Source organism: Palaemon carinicauda, chromosome 37, assembly GCF_036898095.1.
Source record: "Palaemon carinicauda isolate YSFRI2023 chromosome 37, ASM3689809v2, whole genome shotgun sequence".
In the NCBI taxonomy this organism is placed as follows: domain Eukaryota; kingdom Metazoa; phylum Arthropoda; class Malacostraca; order Decapoda; family Palaemonidae; genus Palaemon; species Palaemon carinicauda.
In genome coordinates, this window is record NC_090761.1 from 49,888,474 (window position 1) to 49,909,544 (window position 21,071).

The window sequence follows — 21,071 nt, forward strand, 5'->3', positions numbered from 1 at the left end:
TTCTTTACTTGTTAGTAATATGACAAATTCGGAGATAATTTGCATTTTTCCTAACCATACAAACCTTAGCTATTTACATAGGGTATTACTTTCGGCGTAGCTGAAATTGATGAAGCATTAGATTTTTAACGAGGGTTCACTACCCCCACGCTAGTTAGCAGGGGTAGGGGAGGGGTAGCTTGCTACCCCTCCCCCCTCACACACCGGTGAAATGTCACACTTCACTTAGAAGTAGGACTTGTTTTGGGGGACAGGGCTGGTGGGAAAATATGTGTAAATAGCTAAAGTTTGTATGGTTAGGAAAAATACAAATTATCTCTGAATTTGTCATTTGTTCCGTAACCGAAATACAAACCACGCTATTTACATAGGGTGACTTACCCCTTAGGAAGGGTGGAAAGTCCCCAGCCTTACTGGCTTTGGCTTACCCACTCAGAATCCGAGTGAGCAGCACTCGAGAAAAGGAGTCCCTGCACCTCACAAGTTCCTTGCTCTGCAAGGAACGTGTGGCCTACATAAGCTTGTGTGTGAAGGGATAAAGTGTGACTCGTCCTAGGCAGTTGACCTGGAGTTCTTTAGACGGAACTCTAGGTTAGGACGTTCCCAATACCACCTCGTCAGGGTATGGGGGACGCGACAGTATTATCTTAATACTAGGAACGCAAGGAAGCATGGTCTACCTGTAGAGGTTTGAGGTCAGCTATGCAGAGACCGGGATGCTGCTTTCCCCAGGAGAGGGGAGGATGAAGAAAGAAGTAAGGGCCAGACATACTTCTTCTGTTCATGCAGTCTAAAACCGGTTAACAATGCCCTCAACCTTCTGCTACCTGTCCAATAAGGAGCCTGAGGTTAGACCAGCTGTTGTGTAGCCACCACAGGGCGATAGAAAACGTATCGATACTCCTGTGGGTCATGTCCTGCAGGTAGTGGGCTGTGAAGGTGGTCAGACGCTTCCAGACTCCAGCTTGTAGCACCTGCGTCACAGAGTAATTCCTCTTGAAGGCCAGTGACGTTGCGATGTATCTGACATTGTGTGCTGTAGGGCGACGTGATGGAGGAGGGTCTGGATTCAGGTTGAGATGAATGACCTTGAATCCGGGCTGAAAAGGCATTCTTGGTGACCCTCCCCTGCGTCCTTCCTGTGCTCCAAAACCGGGCTCGCACGTGAGGACGAACTGCAGCTGTTCTTAAAGATACCCCCTCCGGTTCCTTACTGGCAAGGAGGAGAAGGTCTGGATCATCTGTTACAGAACGGAGATTCGAAATCTTGAAGGAGTCGAACCGAAGGTCCGGGACTCTAAGATTCTGAGTCTAGTAACCAACTCAGGGACGAACCTGAATGTTACCTCCCCCTATCCTCTTGAAAGGGCGACGTCGTACGAGAGACCATGAAGATTGCTTACACGCTTGGCCGAGGCCAGAGTGAGCAGGAGCACCGTCTTCCAAGACGGGCGACGATTAGAGGCCTGACGTAATGGTTCGCAAGGAGCTCTCTTAAGGGTCTTAAGAGCCCGAACCATGTTCCATGGAGGAGGTCTCACTTCCGACTGGGGGCAGGTAAGTTCGTAGCTTCGTATGAGCGAAGAAAGATCCAGCGGGGAGGAAATGTCTATCCTTTCAGCCTGAAGGCCAGGGAAAGGCTGAGCGATAGGCTTCAACGCCGAGAGCGAAAATCAAATTTCCTCCCGCCGATAAACAATAACTCCGTTATTGCTGGAGTAGAGGCATCAAGGGGAGAGGTACCTCTCCCATGACACCAACCACAGAAGACTCTCCACTTCGCCTGGTAGACCCCTGCGGATGACTTTCGCAGGTGACAAGACCTCCGCTCCGCAACTGTTACGGGGTGCCTCTTTGTGAGGAGGTGCTGTATAGTCTCCAGGCGTGAAGCCGAAGCGAAGCTACAGCTTGTGATAGATGTTGCAGTGTGGTTGTTTGAGTAGCCCGTGTCGTGGGAGAAGCTCTCCCGGGAGTTCCACCAGGGGATGCAGAAGGTCCGGAAACCGTTCTGCGTAAAGTCGCAGCGGAGCTCTCAGGGTCATCGATAGGTTGACCGACAATCTGGTCTCGTTGAGCCCCGTTCTCAACAGACAAAATGGTGGGAAGACGTAAGCGTCGATGTTGTCCCACCGTCATAAAAAGGCATCTTGCCAAAGAGTCTTGGGGTCTGAGACTGGGGGGTAGTACAGCGGCAGCTTGAAGTTCAAGGCCGTCGCGAGCAGGTCCCCCAGGTCAGGACTTTGCTGGTTACAGGGACCAAAGACCCCCAGGTACTCTCTATCTGTGAGTTTCTGCTCAGATTGTCGGAGAGCACATGCCTTTGCCCGGAATGAAGCGAGCCGATAGTGGTATTGAGTGGACTTCGGTTCATCTCAGTATCTCTACTGCAAGATGCGCATGTTATGAAAATGTACCTCCCCGCTAGTTGAAATACGCCAGTACCGTGGAGTTGTCGCTCACGGAGTGACTAGCCAGGGTCTGCTGGAACTGTCGAAGGTCCAGACTACGGCCTTTAACCCTAGCTGATTGATGTGGAGGTAAACTTCAGGTTCAGACCATAGGCCTGATTCAGAATGTGCCCCCCCCTTTTTGACGAGTCCGATAACAGCATCAAATGCAGGGGAAGGACGAAAAGATCCACTCCCTTGCAAGAGGTTTCCGTAGGTCAACCCCCATTGCAGGTCTCCGGTGAATCGTTGCTTTGATTCCACCGGGACTTGGGCCGCCTAACAGGGAACTTATCCTGAGGCGACCGTTCGGAACTAGACGGGTCAAGGAGGAAAGGAGACCTAGGAAGCGTAACCAAGATAGGGCCGAAAGCTCTCCTTGTCTGAAGAAATGTTCTGCGACTCTCCTCAGTCTTGCTGCAGTCATCTGATGGGAAGGCTTGGAGATAGGAGTCAATATCATGCCTAGATATCCCAGATGTTGAGATAGAAGCAGAGAAGACTTCTCACGAATTACCATGATCCCTAGATCTTGGTAAAGACCCGGAAGATTGTCTCGGTGTCGAAGAAGGTCGATTCCGAGACTACCGGAGTTAGCCAGTCCTCCCGAAAGCGAAGGAGGTGGAAGCCTGCTCCTGAGTGGCCATGAGGATATCCGGGTGAACCTCCTGGTGAAAACCTGCGGTGCTGTGGCGGGAATGCAACACAACATCTTGGACTGATACATCTTTTGTCTAGGCTGAATTCCAAGTGCTTCCTGGAAGACGGATGGAATGGGATCTGGAAGTACCCTTCCTTCCGATCCAGTGCATATGAAGTCTTGTGGTCTTGCTACAAGACTGATCGATTCTGCTGTTCCACGCTGAACGAAGTTTGTTCGACAAACTTGATCAGAGCTGAGTGGTCGATGACGGGACTCCAGTCTTCAGATGCTTTCCTTCCAAGAAAGGGTCGACTGAAGAAGCCGGGGGGGAGCCGTCGACGACCCTTCGGAGGGCATCCTTCTAGACTAGAGCATGGCCCCTTCTACCAGGGCTAGCCCCTTGCCAATCCCATGGCATAGAAGCTCAGCGACACTGGATTCGCTTGTCAGTGGAGGTAGAGATGTTAAGAACGAGGCGCGATATCCTTGGCTGATCAGGGAGATCGTGCAGGAATCGGCACTGGGATGCTGCTATCTGAAAGCGTAACCTTAGGCATCCCCCCAGCGGGAAACCTGCAGGGGGGTTACCAATCCTAGCGTTTGCGGACTCGGCCTCTCCCTCTAGGATTATTGCCTCCCCGGGAGGACTTCCCGTCCTTCTTGTCCTTGACAGGAGGGGGCTGCTATTTGTACCCATTGTCTTAGCTGCCAGAGCCGGCTCCGATGGCCTAGGCTGACGAGGCTGTATGTTGAGGCGCTGGAGGCTTGCCGGGTCTGGAAGTAAGCGCCTTTGGAGGAGTGAATCGAGGTTCGACTTTCTCCACACACCAGCTGCCCATTTCCCCGTCCTTGGGCTCAAACAAGCTCTTCCTAAGGATGGAAGAGTGACTGAGTTTGCCGACATCCACGGTTGGGACTTCAGAGAGGAACCTCTCGGTCACTGCATCTCGATGCTTCAACATCGAGTTTGTCCGCAAGTTCGAAACTTGGCGACAGAAAACAATGGTGCTCGTGCCCATGGTGTGTGGCAGAAAAGGGAGCGCAGGTGTGTGCCCAGATCCGGAGATCGTGGGCGCGAGGGCGAACGTTGGCGCGCATTGCGCACATCAGGAAGGGGAGCGCCAATGTGCGCTGGCAAGCAGGCGATCGTGGGCGTTCAGGAGACCGTTGGCGCCCATGGCGCGTAACAGGAAAGGGCGCGCAGATGTGCGCTGGCGAGCTGAAGAGAGCTGGCGAGCTGAAGAGAGCTGGCGCACAGAAGGTCCCAGAAGCACAGGTGAGCGCTGGCGACCAGAAGATCTGCGGCGAGACTCAACTACAGGAGATCGTGGTCCACAGCAGGCGAGCGCTACTGCGCGCGAGCGCGGGAGATCGTTGGCGCGCAGGTAAAACCTGGCACTTAAGGGACTTACCCACATTGTGGAATAAGCCCCTTTGCCCCGAAGGGACCGGTGCCCGTTGGAAACAAGGTGCGTTGGCGCCCACTGCGCATCTGCGTCCAGGAACGGAGAGGAAGACTAGAAGGTCTGGCAGGAGTCAGAGATCGCGAACAATCTTCCGAGGGACAGAGAAGCAGCTGCAACGGTCGATACTCGTCGAGGAGGATCCTCTGCGGAGAACGTCGAATGAAGATAAAGACGACCTCGGACAGGAGCCCCATCCTCAGACCTCCGAAGAGGAGTCTCTGATAGTGAACTCCCCCGAGGGGAAGAGTCACTTGCAGGAGAGACCGTTGGCATCAGCTGTCCCCGAAGGGAACTGAGCCCTCAGCAACAACAGCAGGTGGAGTCCTCCGAAGAGGAGTCTCTGTGGTGAACTCCCCCCCGGGGGAGAAGCACTGGCAGGAGAGACCGTAGGACTCGGCTGCCCCCCGAAGGGGACTGAGCCTTCAGCATCAACAGCAACAACAGCAGAAGGAGACCTCCGAAGAGGAGTCTCTGTAGTGAACTCCCCCCCGGGGGAGAAGCACTCGCAGGAGAGACCGTAGGACTCAGCTGCCCCCCGAATGGACTGAGCCTTCAGCAACGACAGCAACAACAGCAGAAGGAGTCCTCCGAAGAGGAGTCTATGAGTGTCCTCCCTCGCGAACGAGAGAGGAAACACTTCGTAGAAGACTGAAGAAGGAGCCCAATGGCCGATGGGTCAGCAAGTGATCTATAAAGAGCAATCCTCCGAAGAGGGGCTCCTGCAGCTGCTCAGCCCCTTGAGCGTAGCTGCAGGTGCGACCGCTCAGCACCAAGAGCATAGTCGCACGAATTCCATGGTCCGAGCTTGCAACCGCTCAGCCCTCTGAGCAAGGTTACAAAAGCGGTCGCTCAGCACCAAGAGCATAACCGCCGGAGAATCAGGAACAAATAATACTAATAATAATAATAATTAAGGTAAGAGAAGTTCCCCCCAGAAGGGAAAAAACTCAAACCTGGGCAGGGAACCTTCCCTCGGAAGGGAAGTTACCCACCCAAGGAGGCGAACCTCCTGATAGTTCTAAGATGAGCTGAAGAGCTGTCAGTCGTCACGGGAGAACTTCCAGGAGAAGGAGACACACCCTTAATGAAGTCCTATAGAGGAGGCAGCAACAGCAGACTCCCCAGGCCCCAACAAGACAGCTCTGCTTTGTTGTCACATTAGGCAAATGAAAAAAATGATATTTTGATTATAAAATAAATTTTTGAATATACTTACCCGGTGAATATATAATAGCTGACGTCTCCGACGGCTCGACAGATTCCAAAAACTCGCGAGCGATCGCCATGAAGGTTGCGGGTGTGCCCACCAGCGCCGACTATCGGCCAGATACCGCATATACATGTAAACAGCCTCAGTTCTTCTCATTCCGCTGGGTCTCTATCGGGGAGGAAGGGAGGGCCTATAATCTATATATTCACCGGGTAAGTATATTCAAAAATTTATTTTATAATCAAAATATCATTTTTAAATATTAAACTTAGCCGGTGAATATATAATAGCTGATTCACACCCATGGTGGTGGGTAGAGACCAGTATTAATACAATATAGGCGTATATGCTTAGAGTTTTTGACAGTTATATCATAACAAAACCCAAATAAATATAGGTATCTGGTAAGGAAGCTGACTTTGACGATTACTCTGCCTTGTTAGTCCGCTTTCCTCACGAAGCCCAGCCATCCTCTTAGGATGCTGAAAGACTCCCAGGAGCTGAAGTATCCAGGGCGACAACCCATACAACAGGACCTCATCAAAACCCTTAATCTGGGCGCTCTCAATAAATGACATTGACCACCCGCCAAATCAAAAAGGATGCGAAAGGCTTCTTAGCCTTCCGTACAACCCAATTAAAAACATTTCAAGAGAAGATTAAAAGGATATTGGAATTAAGGGAATGTAGTGGTAGAACCCTCACCCACTACTGCACTCGCTGCAACGAATGGACTCAGTGTGTAGCAGTCCTCATAAAGAGTCTGGACGTCTTTTAAGTAAAATGAAGCGAACACCGACTTGCTCCTCCAAAAGGCCGCGTCCATAATACTTCGTAGAGATCTGTTTTGCTTAAAGGCCACGGAAGTTGCTATAGCTCTTACTTCGTGCGTCTTGACCTTAAGCAAGCAACGATCTTTTTCACTCAAATGAGAATGAGCCTCTCGGATTAAAAATCTAATAAAATACGATAAAGCATTTTTAGACATAGGCAATGATGGCTTCTTAACTGAGCACCACAAGGCCTCAGATCCACCTCGTAAGGATTTTGTACGAGCTAAATAAAACTTAAGAGCTCTGACTGGACACAGTGCTCTTTCAAGCTCGTCGCCTACGATCTCTGACAGGCAAGGTATATCAAACGACTTAGGCCAAGGACGAGAAGGCGGTTCATTTTTGGCCAAGAAACCAAGCTGAAGTGAACATGTGGCTTTATCTGTAGAAAAGCCGATGTTCCTACTGAAGGCATGGATCTCACTGACCCTTTTAGCCGAAGCCAAGCACACTAAGAAAAGCGTCTTGAGGGTGAGATCCTTCAGGGAGGCTGAATGTAATGGCTCAAACCTGTCGGACATTAGGAACCTTAGGACCACGTCTAAGTTCCATCCAGGAGTTGCCATACGACGCTCCTTAGAGGTCTCGAAGGACTTAAGGAGATCTTGGAGATCTTTATTATTGGACAGATCTAAGCCTCTATGTCTGAACACAGACGCCAACATGCTCCTGTAGCCCTTAATAGTGGGCGCTGAGAGGGAGCGAACATATCTCAGATGTAGGAGAAAGTCTGCAATTTGGGCTACAGAGGTACTGGAAGAAGAAATGGATGATGACTTGCACCAGTCTCTAAAGACTTCCCACTTCGACTGGCAGACCTTGATGGTAGATGCTCTCCTAGCTCTCGCAATCGCTCTGGCTGCCTCCTTCGAAAATCCTCAAGCTCTTGAGAGTCTTTCGATAGTCTGAAGGCAGTCAGACGAAGCGCGGGGAGGCCTTGATGAAGACTCCTTATGTGGGGCTGCCGTAAGAGATCCATCCTTAAAGGTAGACTCCTTGGAACGTCTACCAGCCATTGAAGTACCTCTGTGAACCACTCTCTCTCGGGCCAGAGTGGAGCAACCAATGTCAACCTGGTCCCTTCGTGAGAGGTGAACTTCTGCAGCACCTTGTCTAGGATCTTGAAAGGTGGAAAGGCATAAACGTCCAGGTGAGACCAGTCCAGCAGGAAAGCGTCTATGTGGGCTGCCTCTGGATCTGGAACTGGAAAGCAGTAAGTCGAGAGCCTCTTTGTCAGAGAGAGTCGCAAAAAGATCTATGGTGGGTTGACCCCATGTCATCCATAGCTTCTCGCACACAGTCTTATGCAACGTCCACTCCATGGAGATGACTTGTCCTCTTCTGCTGAGGCCGTCCGCCAAGACCTTCATTTTCCTTGCACAAATCTCGCCAAAGGAGAGATGTTACATGCCTTAAATGGAGTTCCTTCTGATCCGTGGATCAAAGACCCGAGCCTTCCAGACTGTCCAGTGGAGCTCCCTAACCCAAATCCGATGCATCTGAAAACAACACATGGTTTGGGTTCTTGATCGCAAGAGAAAGACCTTCTCGAAGTCTGATGTTGCTGTCCCACCAAGTCAGACATGTCTAGACTGAGTTGGAGATTGGGAAAGAGATACTCACTAAGTCCTTCTCCTTGTTCCAATGGTTTAGGTGAAATTGGAAAGGGCATAGGTTGAGTCTCCCCAGAGAGATAAACTACTCCAGCAATGAAAGAGTTCCCACGAGGCTAGTTCAAACTCTTACAGAGCAACTGTTTTTCTCTTGCAAGTGAAGGACTTTTAACAGAGCTAGTTCCATTCTTGCGGGAGACAAAAAGGGCCGAAAAATCAGACACTGTATCTCCATTCCCAAAAAAAGAATAGTCTGGGATGGGGTACTGTAAGTTACGACTTCTCTACGTTCACTATGAGACCTAGCTCCTTGGTTAGGTCTAATGTCCATTAGAGGCTCTCCAGACAGCGATATAATGACGACGCCCTGATCAGCCAGTCGTCAAAATAAAGGGAGGCTCTGAATCCTCAAACAATGTAGAAAGCTTGCTACATTTTGCAAGGGCCTTGTAAAAACAAGAGGAGCAGGAATGAGGTCGGAGTACAGTGCTCGACAGTGGTACATTACTTTCCCGTCCACAAACCTCAGATGTAGTTGAAAGTTTGGATGAATCGGGATGTGGAAGTATGCATCCTGAAGGTCGAGAGAGACCATCCAGTCGCCTTCCCTTAATGCTGTCAAGACAGCTTTGGTAATTTTCATCGTGAACTTTGTCTTGACAATGAACACATTGAGCGCACTTACATCTTAAGTACTCCTGCAGTGAATGTGGCTGCCAGATCATTGGAGCCATCCCTGATAGTCTTGTTCCTGCAGAGAACGTGGCTGTCAGATCATTGGAGCCATCCCTGATAGCCTTGTTCATGCATGACATAATTGTACAGCAAAACTTCAAACGCTCGAAAAAACTCCAAACAGGAGATGGTCTAGCTCTGAAGCCGACCATAAAATCTTGGAGCGTCTCATGGCCAGGCGCCGGGGAGAGTCTATGAGGCTTGAGAAGTCTCTCTGGGCAGAGGCAGGAACTCCCAAGCCGAGAACTTCTCCCGTGTCATACCAGACGCTCGCTCTATAAGCCAGTTTAAAAGGAGGGAAAGCAAAGGCTGTCTCCCCCAAACTCCTCCTGGTGATCAACCAGTCGCCTAGCAAACGTAAAGCTCTCTTAGAAGAGCGAGAGAGCACTAGCTTAGAAAACAACGGCTTCGAAGTAGCTAGGCCTAGTGTAAACTCTGACGTTTAGGCGAACGAGGAGCAGCAGTTACAAAATGGTCCGGACAAAGATCCTTAAAAATCAGCATGATTTATTTAAAGTCCATAGAGGGCTGAGCAGCTTTAGGCTCCTCTCCGTCTGACAAAGTCCCCAAGGGAATATCAGTAGGAGGGGGATCAGCAACTTCCTCATCTGAAGGAACCTCGTCCGACAATTGCTGAGTCTCTGACAGGCAAAGTCCACACGCAAAGGAGCAGCAGTAGCAGTCAAGGAAGCGACGTCATGTCGCTGCTGAAAGGACTGACCAGTAACAACAACAGGAGTTGATGGACGCTCGACGTCAAGTCGAGACTGCCTTGACTGCCTAGACTGAGCAGTCAAAACAACCCTTGACTGCGGTGCTTGACGCTCAACGTCAAAACAAGGCAACTGAGCTGGTTGGCGAACGTCCTGAACGTCAACACGAGCATGCGGCAGCGGCTGAACGTCAACAAGCGGCTGAAAGTCAACACGGGACTGCATCGAGTGAGGCTCCAAGTCACGTGACTGACGTGACTTTGTAACGTCAACGTCAACAGGACGAGCAAAGGCTCGTTTGGGCGGCTGACGGCCAGGATCTCGATCAGCGTAACGGCGAGGATCATCGTGAACCTGCTCAACGGTATACTCCTCCATAAGGGAGGCAAGCTTATTCTGCATATCCTGCAGGACAACCCATCTAGGATCAACGGGAGTCGGTACGGGTCGAGACGATGGTAACGTCTGTGACGGCAAAACATTGCCTAAACTAAGACTCTCGGAGCCCGTGTTACGCTTTTGTTTAGGCGGCGAGCAGTCTTCCGATGACTGCACAGGGTCAGAGCTGTCCCCATGGCTACAGCCAGGACGCTGGACCTGTCCTGAAGGGACTGACTTCCGCTTTAAGGGTCTAGAAACTTTGCTCCAAGGTTTCTTTTGCGAGAAGCCTTCGGATGACGAGGAGAAAACAGCCTCGCTCGTCTTATGGTAGGGGCGATCTTGCGAGACACGCCCGATACCATAGAGGGAACGTCTGTTCGTTGGTTAAAGCCTCTCATCCCCATAAGTCCTACGACATTACTTCTCCCTAGTAGCATGGGAGCCTGAAAGAGGTCTCGGACTAGGTGAACGACAAGCACGAACAGACGAACCCTCGGTCGCAACACTAAAAAACACTTTGCGCAATTATCACTTTATCACTACGATTTTCTGTTTTTGCACTTACTTCACTGATATCGTATTTTTCAATAATTTCACATTAGGCATGAATAAAACTGATTTCTACCTGAAGCACGCAATTCTCCCTTACATCAAAAGGTTATAATTGCGAGATGAGTCGTATAATGTAAGCACATTAGTACAAGCAAAAGACAGTAAACATATATATCGAATAAAACGGAAATATATAAAGTTAAAAAGGATCAGTGACTGGGGAGGAGACTAAACACTAGTTCATTAAAGACTATATTTTCAATCTCTCACCGTACAGTGCCTTGGGACGAGAATAAGAAAAACTAAAAACGTTTTATCCTTTCTCCCCGTACAGAGACTTGGGACGAGAGTAAAAAACTGAATCGAGAATAACGTTACTCGCTCCCAAACTCCTTACTTGGGACGAGAATAAAGATCGGATCATTTTCTCTTCCTCTCTCTCTCTCCGTCTCTCTCTCTCTCTCTCTTGATTTCACACAGAAGAGAAATGCCCACTCATCCTCCATCAATAAACAGGTTATTTGACCAAAGGAAAAAACTGAAAGGACTAAGAAATTGAAAATTAACAAGTTCCTTTAAATTAGTATTTAAAACACTTCAGTTTGAAAGAAGAATGAACAAAACGTCAAAATCGATTTACTCTTTCTGCAAAGTGAAACCGTGATTCTCTCTTTCTCTATCGTAACGATAGAGCGCAAACTGCGTAGCATAAATAAACCAAACGTTAGTTCATCATAAAATATCTACTAAAAAATATTCATTTCATAACTCTTACAGAGCAAATGATTTAAACTTAACGAAAATAAAAGTTGAATGGAGCTCAACGTTGTTTAACTTCGGTTTCCAAGTTAGGACCGCCTACTCTCGGACTAGGGGAGGAATAGGTAAGGCCGCATATAAACAAAACATAAAATTTATCTTGATGTTTAGTATAAATGGAAAGCTAATCGAAGAGGCCTAATAAAGGCGGGTGAGATATAAAATTTATAGAGGAAAATCTATAATTAACAACAACAATTTATAACGTGATAAGATAATTGCTAAAAGCCTAAAACACACTTCCGTACACTAAGGGAAGGGTCGGCCATCTTTACTCTATGGAAAAAAACCAGAGATAAAAGAGCAAGGGCAAAACACTTTTACTCCAAAGTCATCAACAATAAAATCTATCCAAAAAAGGGTTCAAGAGTTTTAATTGAAGATAAAAACACCTGCACTGCGAAAGCTCAAAACCAAAAAGAAGTACTTCACCAAGAATGACGAAAAACTCCAGGTCAACAGCGAGTAATGGAATCAACTTGTCGACAAGACCGACAGAGAAGAACTGGAGCTGTTTACATGTATATGCGGTATCTGGCCGATAGTCGGCGCTGGTGGGCACACCCGCTACCTTCATGGCGATCGCTCGCGAGTTTTTGGATTCTGTCGAGCCGTCGGAGACGTCAGCTATTATATATTCACCGGCTAAGTTTAATATTTAAAATTAGTATTTAAAACACTTCAGTTTGAAAGAAGAATGAACAAAATGTCAAAATCGATTTACTCTTTCTGCAAAGTGAAACCGTGATTCTCTCTTTCTCTATCGTAACGATAGAGCGCAAACTGCGTAGCATAAATAAACCAAACGTTAGTTCATCTTTGAAAAAAACAGCACGAAGACTATTCAAAGAAAATCTTTCATAAAATATTTTCTAAAAAATATTCATTTCATAACTCTTACAGAGCAAATGATTTAAACTTAACGAAAATAAAAGTTGAATGGGCTCAACGTTGTTTAACTTCGGTTTCCAAGTTAGGACCGCCTACATCTCGGACTAGGGGAGGAAAAGGTAAAGGCCGCATATAAACAAAACATAAAATTTATCTTGATGTTTAGTATAAATGGAAAGCTAATCGAAGAGGCCTAATAAAGGCGGGTGAGATATAAAATATATAGAGGAAAATCTATAATTATCAACAATAATTTATAACGTGATAAAATAATTGCTAAAAGCCTAAAACACACTTCCGTACACTAAGGGAAGGGTCGGCCATCTTTATTCTATGGAAAAAACCAGAGATAAAAAAGCAAGGGCAAAACACTTTTACTCTCCTTTCAAAAGCATTTCTTTTGAGGATAGTATTGAATAATCCAACACGGCGAAAGCAATAAAACCAAAACCAAGTACTTCACCAATTCGGTAGAAAACTCGAGGTCATAATAGCGAGTGGAATCGACTTGTCGATGAAACTGACAGAGAAGAACTGAGGCTGTTTACATGTATATGCGGTATCTGGCCGATAGTCGGCGCTGGTGGGCACACCCGCAACCTTCATGGCGATCGCTCGCGAATTTTTGGAATCTGTCGAGCCGTCGGAGACGTCAGCTATTATATATTCACAGGCTAAGTTTAATATTTAATTAAAACTAGATCGTTAACTGTGAAAATAAAAAGTAATTAGTTAACATTCATTTCCCCGGGAAGACTCCGAAGAGGAATCCCGAGGGAAAAGAACACAAGAATTACACAACAGGCATGAGCCCTCAACCCCACTACACTCACGGGGAAGGGGGAAGGGCGGAGAACTGTAACAAAAACAGAATTATAACAATCATAATTATGTAATTCAATTAAGAATGTTCACTAAAAGTAAGAACGAAAAACCCCGAAGGGAAGCGTTCTACAAAAAGCTGAAAAGTTAACAAATACAATTAGATTTCATAAAAAAGAAAAAAAAAAAATTGAGATAAAATGTACGGCGAAGCAACTCCACCCGACTAGCTACCGTAGTACGTAGTAAAGGGTGAACGACCTCAAGAGATAGAGAGAGAGACTGTAGTCCAACTACACTCTCATGTCGCCCCCGCTGAAACCCACATTCCCCGTAGGAAAGGAGGAGCAGTGGAGAAACAATAATAAGTCCAGCGATGACGACTCCCCACGGCGCCTGAAGGAGTCGAAGGAAGAGCCAAAGGACCAAGGAAGAGATCGCGATCCATGAAGGAAGAGATCGCGATCCATGAAATTACACCGTGGTAGCCTGACTGCCGGCGGGCTACACGGTGATATCGTACACTACACACACACAGCACGAACACTGAAAAGGAAACTTACTGATTTCTATACTCAAATATATACTGTACATAAACATGAAAATATGTTTACATATATTTTGAGTATAAGAAAAGTAAGTTATTAAGTAGAGACAAAACATCAAATGGCTGCAAAGCGAAGACGAAAGACAGACACGTCTGCACATCGTCCGAGCCAAAAGTGAAGTGAGACATTTCACCGGTGTGTGAAGGGGGAGGGGTAGCAAGCTACCCCTCCCCTACCCCAACTAACTAGCGCGGGGGTAGTTAACCCTCGTTAAAAATCTAATGGCTCATCAATTTCAGCTACGCCGAAAGTAATACCCTATGTAAATAGCGTGGTTTGTATTTCCGTTACGGAACAAAGAAGCTTCAAAGCATGCATAAATTCTAATACTAGGTACATCGTTGAAATAATACAAACTGTAGAGCTGAATTCTTTCCTCTACCAATTTAAGAGAGTAACTACTGTATGAAAACTTACCGATTTGTTACCCTGCTGAGACTGTTTCTTTTTCTTTTCTTGATCCCGTTTTTCCTTTGTAATCTCAGCCTCCTTTATCGTTCTAGCCATTGTTGCTGGTATCCGGATTATTTTTGGTTCTCTTAAAGCTGAAAGCTTCCGCACCTGGAATGCCAAACAAAATCATGCTAAAAACAAAGAGATAGCAAACAATCAACATATGATATATACATTGCTACAATAAAAATAGATGTAATATCTAGAGTCATGAGTAAAATATTGGCCATCATACAACTTGCACATACATTCCAGGAGCTGTAATTCCCATTGCAACCCTTCATTCAACAACAATCAAATCAACTATTTACCATGCTCTACTATAGGTAAAGGAAGTTTATCTATTCAATTTACATTCCCAACATATCATTCCATGTGAATCATAAATAAAAACAAAATTTTCAAAATTAAAAGTTTAATAGTAATAGGAGTATGATTTCATTGAAGTTAAAACGTGCATTCAAACTTTCAATGAGGTACTGGTAATAGCTCAAGATTAATGTCACCTCTTTGACCTTAACCTAAGACTTGCAGGTTGGTTGGGATGGGCAGTGTAACCTGAGGGAACCTGATGAAATTTTTTGTGATTTTTTTTTTCAGACCTCGAAAAATTAGTTACAGTAGTTGGTGTGTGGAGGAAAATATATCACATAACACCCCAAGAAGTTTTATTCAATTATCTAGATAAATAATGGAGATATAGCTCTTTTTATCATTATGACATCATCTTAACTACATCATCATACTTCAATACAAAATATGTCTGTAGAGGCGTCTGATTCAGCATATAACAGAGTGCTTCACTTTCAAAGAGGGGAAAAAGGAAAAGAACAACCAGACGTTCTACCTCTCCTTCTTGACTATTATCACAACAGTTATCTCGTAAGGGAGCTAGGTTCAAGGTGAGCGTGAAGATCGTCTCTCCCTTGGATCATCGGAGTAGCGTCTCCTGACGAAGGGCGAAGGAGAACGTCTAAGAAGGATGGAGAGGACCATGCTCCCTCGACGAGAAGCAGCAGCGATCCCTGTAGTGGCGAGGGCTCCTGTCATCAACAGCATGCTGGCGAGGAGACGTGCCGTCAGCGGCGCGTTTCCTTGGCAGGGGAGTCATGCTCCGAAGGGCTGGAGGTTTACGGAGAGGCGGGGCAACATCTGAGGGGTGTCTGCAATGGAGTATCAGGGGGAGGATCTCACAAGAGAACAAAGGAGGTGACCACTCGCAGGGGAAATGTGCCTCAGTCTTTGATCCCGGCCTCCACGAAGGCTGACAGGACTCACCATGGGGAAGAGTGCAGTCTTCAGCGACGGCGAAAAATGGACAACGCCAGCGGCAGGAGCAGAAGACACTCCAGAGGTGTGGAGCTCAGCACTACCTCTGAAGACGCCAATGTGTTTATTCTCGACACCCAACTGTAAAAGTTCCATCGGAAAGCGTTAACATCCGTTCTCGGCTCAGCCAAAAGAAAAAGTGGCGAGACAAAAGTAGTGTGTGAGTGAGTGGAGTAGCCGGCTAACCTCTTACCCACAACCCGGCTAACTAGAGGGCGGGTAGTTATACCTCGCTAAAAAGTCTTATGGTTTGTCTTCAAGGTTCACCAAAAGTGTAATCCGTATAAAATGTTATTTTCATTAGTAAAATAAATTTTTGAATATACTTACCCGATGATCATGTAGCTGTCAACTCCGTTGCCCGACAGAAATCTACGGTCGGGATACGCCAGCGATCGCTATCCAGGTGGGGGTGTACTCAACAGCGCCATCTGTGAGCAGGTACTCAAGTACTTCTTGTCAACAAGAACTCAATTTTCTCCTCGGTCCACTGGTTCTCTATGGGGAGGAAGGGCGGGTTCTTTAATTCATGATCATCGGGTAATTATATTCAAAAATTTATTTTACTAATGAAAATAACATTTTTCAATATTAATCTTACCCGATGATCATGTAGCTGATTCACACCCAGGGTGGTGGGTGGAGACCAGCATACATGTTAACAAAGAAGCTAAGTATCCCGTATTTCATTTTATTAGTTATTCAAAATAACAAACATAAAATAAATAAGTACCTGGTAAGGAAGTCGACTTGAACCATTACTCTGCCTTTATTAAGTACGTCTTCCTTACTGAGCCTAGCGGTCCTCTTAGGATGCTGAACGACTCTTAGGTGCTGAAGTATAAAGGGCTGCAACCCATACTAAAGGACCTCATCACAACCTCTAACCTAGGCGCTTCTCAAGAAAGAATTGACCACCCGCCAAATTAACCAGGATGCGGAAGGCTTCTTAGCCGACCGTACAACCCAAAGAACAACAATAAAAAGTATTCAAGAGAAAGGTTAAAAAGGTTATGGGATTATGGGAATGTAGTGGCTGAGCCCTCACCTACTACTGCACTCGCTGCTACGAATGGTCCCAGGGTGTAGCAGTTCTCGTAAAGAGACTGGACATCTTTGATATAGAATGATGCGAACACTGACTTGCTTCTCCAATAGGTTGCATCCATAACACTCTGCAGAGAACGGTTCTGTTTGAAGGCCACTGAAGTAGCCACAGCTCTCACTTCATGTGTCCTTACCTTCAGCAAAGCAAGGTCTTCTTCCTTCAGATGAGAATGTGCTTCTCTAATCAGAAGCCTGATGTAGTAAGAAACTGCGTTCTTAGACATTGGTAGAGAAGGCTTCTTGATAGCACACCATAAAGCTTCTGATTGTCCTCGTAATGGTTTTGACCTTCTTAGATAGTACCTAAGAGCTCTAACTGGGCAAAGTACTCTCTCCAGTTTGTTCCCCACCAAGTTGGACAGGCTTGGGATCTCGAACGACTTAGGCCAAGGACGTGAAGGAAGCTCGTTTTTAGCCAAAAAACCGAGCTGCAAGGAACATGTAGCCGTTTCAGATGTGAAACCTATGTTCCTGCTGAAGGCGTGGATCTCACTTACTCTTTTAGCTGTTGCTAAGCACACGAGGAAAAGAGTTTTTAAAGTGAGGTCCTTAAAAGAGGCTGATTGGAGCGGTTCAAATCTTGATGACATAAGGAACCTTAGGACCACGTCTAGATTCCAGCCTGGAGTGGACAACCGACGTTCCTTTGAGGTCTCAAAAGACCTAAGGAGGTCCTGTAGATCTTTGTTGGTGGAAAGATCCAAGCCTCTGTGGCGGAAAACCGCTGCCAACATACTTCTGTAACCCTTGATCGTAGGAGCTGATAGGGATCTTACGTTCCTTAGATGTAACAGGAAGTCAGCAATCTGGGTTACAGTGGTACTGGTTGAGGAAACTGCATTGGCCTTGCACCAGCTTCGGAAGACTTCCCATTTAGACTGATAGACTCTGAGAGTGGATGTCCTCCTTGCTCTAGCAATCGCTCTGGCTGCCTCCTTCGAAAAGCCTCTAGCTCTTGAGAGTCTTTCGATAGTCTGAAGGCAGTCAGACGAAGAGCGTGGAGGTTTGGGTGTACCTTCTTTACGTGAGGTTGACGCAGAAGGTCCACTCTTAGAGGAAGAGTCCTGGGAACGTCGACCAGCCATTGCAGTACCTCTGTGAACCATTCTCTCGCGGGCCAGAGGGGAGCAACCAACGTCAGCCGTGTCCCTTTGTGAGAGGCGAACTTCTGAAGTACCCTGTTGACAATCTTGAACGGCGGGAATGCATACAGGTCGAGATGGGACCAATCCAGCAGAAAGGCATCCACGTGAACTGCTGCTGGGTCTGGAATCGGAGAACAATACAACGGGAGCCTCTTGGTCATCGAGGTAGCGAACAGATCTATGGTTGGCTGACCCCACAGGGCCCAAAGTCTGCTGCAAACATTCTTGTGAAGGGTCCACTCTGTGGGGATGACCTGACCCTTCCGGCTAAGGCGATCTGCCATGACATTCATATCGCCCTGAATGAACCTCGTTACCAGCGTGAGCTTTCGATCTTTTGACCAAATGAGGAGGTCCCTTGCGATCTCGAACAACTTCCTCGAATGAGTCCCTCCCTGCTTGGAGATGTAAGCCAAGGCTGTGGTGTTGTCGGAGTTCACCTCCACCACCTTGTTTAGCTGGAGGGACTTGAAGTTTATCAAGGCCAGATGAACCGCCAACAACTCCTTGCAATTGATGTGAAGTGTCCTTTGCTCCTGATTCCATGTTCCCGAGCATTCCTGTCCGTCCAATGTCGCACCCCAGCCCGTGTCTGATGCGTCCGAGAAGAGACGGTGGTCGGGGGTCTGAACAGCCAATGATAGACCTTCCTTGAGAAGAATGCTGTTCTTCCACCACGTTAGAGTAGACCTCATCTCTTCGGAAACAGGAACTGAGACCGTCTCTAGCGTCATGTCCTTTATCCAGTGAGCAGCTAGATGATACTGAAGGGGGCGGAGGTGGAGTCTCCCTAACTCGATGAACAGGGCCAGCGATGAAAGTGTCCCTGTTAGACTCATCCACTGCCTGACTGAGCATCGGTTCCTTCTCAGCATGCTCTGGATGCATTCTAGGGCTTGGTTGATCCTTGGGGCCGACGGAAAAGCCCGAAAAGCTCGACTCTGAATCTCCATACCCAGGTAGACAATGGTCTGGGATGGGATGAGCTGGGACTTCTCTAAATTGACCAGGAGGCCCAGTTCCTTGGTCAGATCCATAGTCCATCTGAGATTCTCCAGACAGCGACGACTTGTGGGAGCTCTTAAAAGCCAGTCGTCTAAATAGAGGGAGGCTCTGATGTCTGCCAAGTGAAGGAATTTCGCAATATTCCTCATCAGTCTGGTAAACACAAGAGGTGCCGTGCTTAGGCCAAAGCACAGGGCTTGGAACTGGTACACAACCTTTCCAAAGACGAATCTTAGGAAAGGTTGGGAGTCTGGATGGATGGGGACGTGAAAGTATGCGTCTTTCATGTCTAACGAGACCATCCAGTCCTCCTGCCTGACCGCTGCTAGGACCGACTTCGTCGTCTCCATCGTGAACGTCTGCTTGGTGACAAAAGCATTGAGAGCACTGACGTCCAGCACCGGTCTCCAACCTCCTGTCTTCTTGGCTACCAGGAAGAGACGGTTGTAAAAGCCCGGGGATTGATGATCCCGGACTATGACCACCGCTTCCTTTTGTAGCAAGAGCGACACCTCTTGTTGCAACGCTAGCCTCTTGTCCTTCTCCTTGTAGTTGGGAGAGAGGTTGATGGGAGATGTAGCTAGAGGGGGATTGCGGCAGAACGGAATTCTGTATCCCTCCCTTAGCCACTTCACAGACTGAGCGTCTGCACCTCTGCTCTCCCAAGCTTGCCAGAAGGTCTTGAGTCTGGCTCCTACTGCTGTCTGGAGAGGAAGGCAGTCAAAACTTGCCTTTTGCGGACTTGAAACCCTTCTTGGACTTGCCACGGTGACTGTCTGCACGGGTACCTCCTCTGCTGGAGGTTCTGCCACGAAAGGGCGGGATGAACCTAGCAGCAGGTGTGTCAACTGCTGCAGGGCGGAAGGTTCTAGGCACGGAAGGTAAGGTTTTAGCCTTACGTGCAGAAGAAGCCATCAGATCATGAGTATCCTTCTGGATAAGTGAGGCAGCCATCCCCTTAATCAACTCCTCCGGAAACAGACACTTGGAGAGAGGAGCAAACAACAACTCTGACTTCTGGCAAGGAGTGATACCAGCAGATAAGAAGGAGCAAAGATGTTCTCTCTTCTTAAGGACTCCTGATACATATGAAGCCGCAAGTTCACCAGACCCATCCCGAATTGCCTTGTCCATGCTAGACATGATCAGCATGGCCGAGTCCTTATCTGAAGGGGAAGTCTTCCTGCTTAAGGCTCCCAAACACCAATCGAGGAAGTTGAATATCTCGAAGGCACGAAATACTCCCTTCAACAGATGATCTAAATCGGAAAAGGACCAGCAGATCTTCGAACGTCTCATAGCCAACCTGCGGGAGAGTCAACCAGACTTGAGAAGTCGGCCTGGGCAGAGGCAGGAACCCCCAAGCCGGGTTCCTCTCCCGTGGCATACCAGACGCTCGACTTAGAAGCAAGCTTGGGAGGAGGAAACACAAAAGAGGTCCTTCCCAGTTGCTTCTTGGAATGCAACCAGTCCCCCATAACCCTCAAAGCTCTCCTAGATGATCTGGCGAGAACAAGCTTGGTGAAGGCAGGCGCAGCAGACTGCATGCCCAGAGCAAACTCGGAGGGAGGAGAACGAGGGGTTGCAGACACAAAATGCTCAGGATACAAGTCCCTGAACAAGGCAAGGACTTTGCGAAAGTCTAAGGAGGGTGGCGAAGACTTGTGCCCTTCAGTATCAGAGTGAGGATCATCCAGATGTGCAGCTTCATCATCCGATACATCATCATCAGAAAGTTGAGTTGTGAGTGGCAAAGGCAGAGCAGCAAGCTGAACGGCTAAATCCGGCAGAACGGGTGCATGCGTACCTGCGGATCCAACATCATGCCTCTGCTGGTCGGTCTGCGAGCTGGCAACAACAAAAGCAGAGGGCTGGTGTGTGGGAGGGGCTGCGGTGGGCTGAGGAGCATGCGGTATGGTATGCAGAGCATGCTGTAAGGTATGCGGCTCATGCTGCATGGTATGCGGAGCATGCTGTAAGGTATGCAGAGCATGCTGCATGGGCTGAGGAGAATGCCGCATAGTGCTGGAACCCGGCAACTCCTGATGCGGCAGCTCACGCATGTTAGCAGATGGTGCAGCAAGAACATGCGTCTGGCAGGGAGGACTGCGCATCGGTGGAGGAGCTCTCACAGGTGGAGTGTGGGAGCAGGCAGCCGCAGTATCTGCTGAGCGCACAACCTCTGCGGGTTGTAGGTTAACAGGAGAGGTGTTAACTTTCTCGGCATGATACTCCTGCATGAATGCCGCAAGCTGAGACTGCATAGTCTGCAGCATGGACCACTTAGGGTCTACTGTGG

At 47.8% G+C, this 21,071-nt stretch overlaps 1 protein-coding gene across 1 annotated transcript in view; it reads right to left on the reverse strand.

Moving 5' to 3' along the window:
- Dbp21E2 (putative ATP-dependent RNA helicase Dbp21E2) overlaps positions 1-21,071 on the reverse strand; it is a 114,702-nt gene that overhangs the window by 90,239 nt on the left and 3,392 nt on the right. Inside the window, exon 3 of the mRNA XM_068361174.1 lies at positions 14,151-14,294. Within this exon, the coding sequence (XP_068217275.1) occupies positions 14,151-14,294 (144 nt within the window). The remainder of the gene's footprint in view (positions 1-14,150; positions 14,295-21,071) is intronic.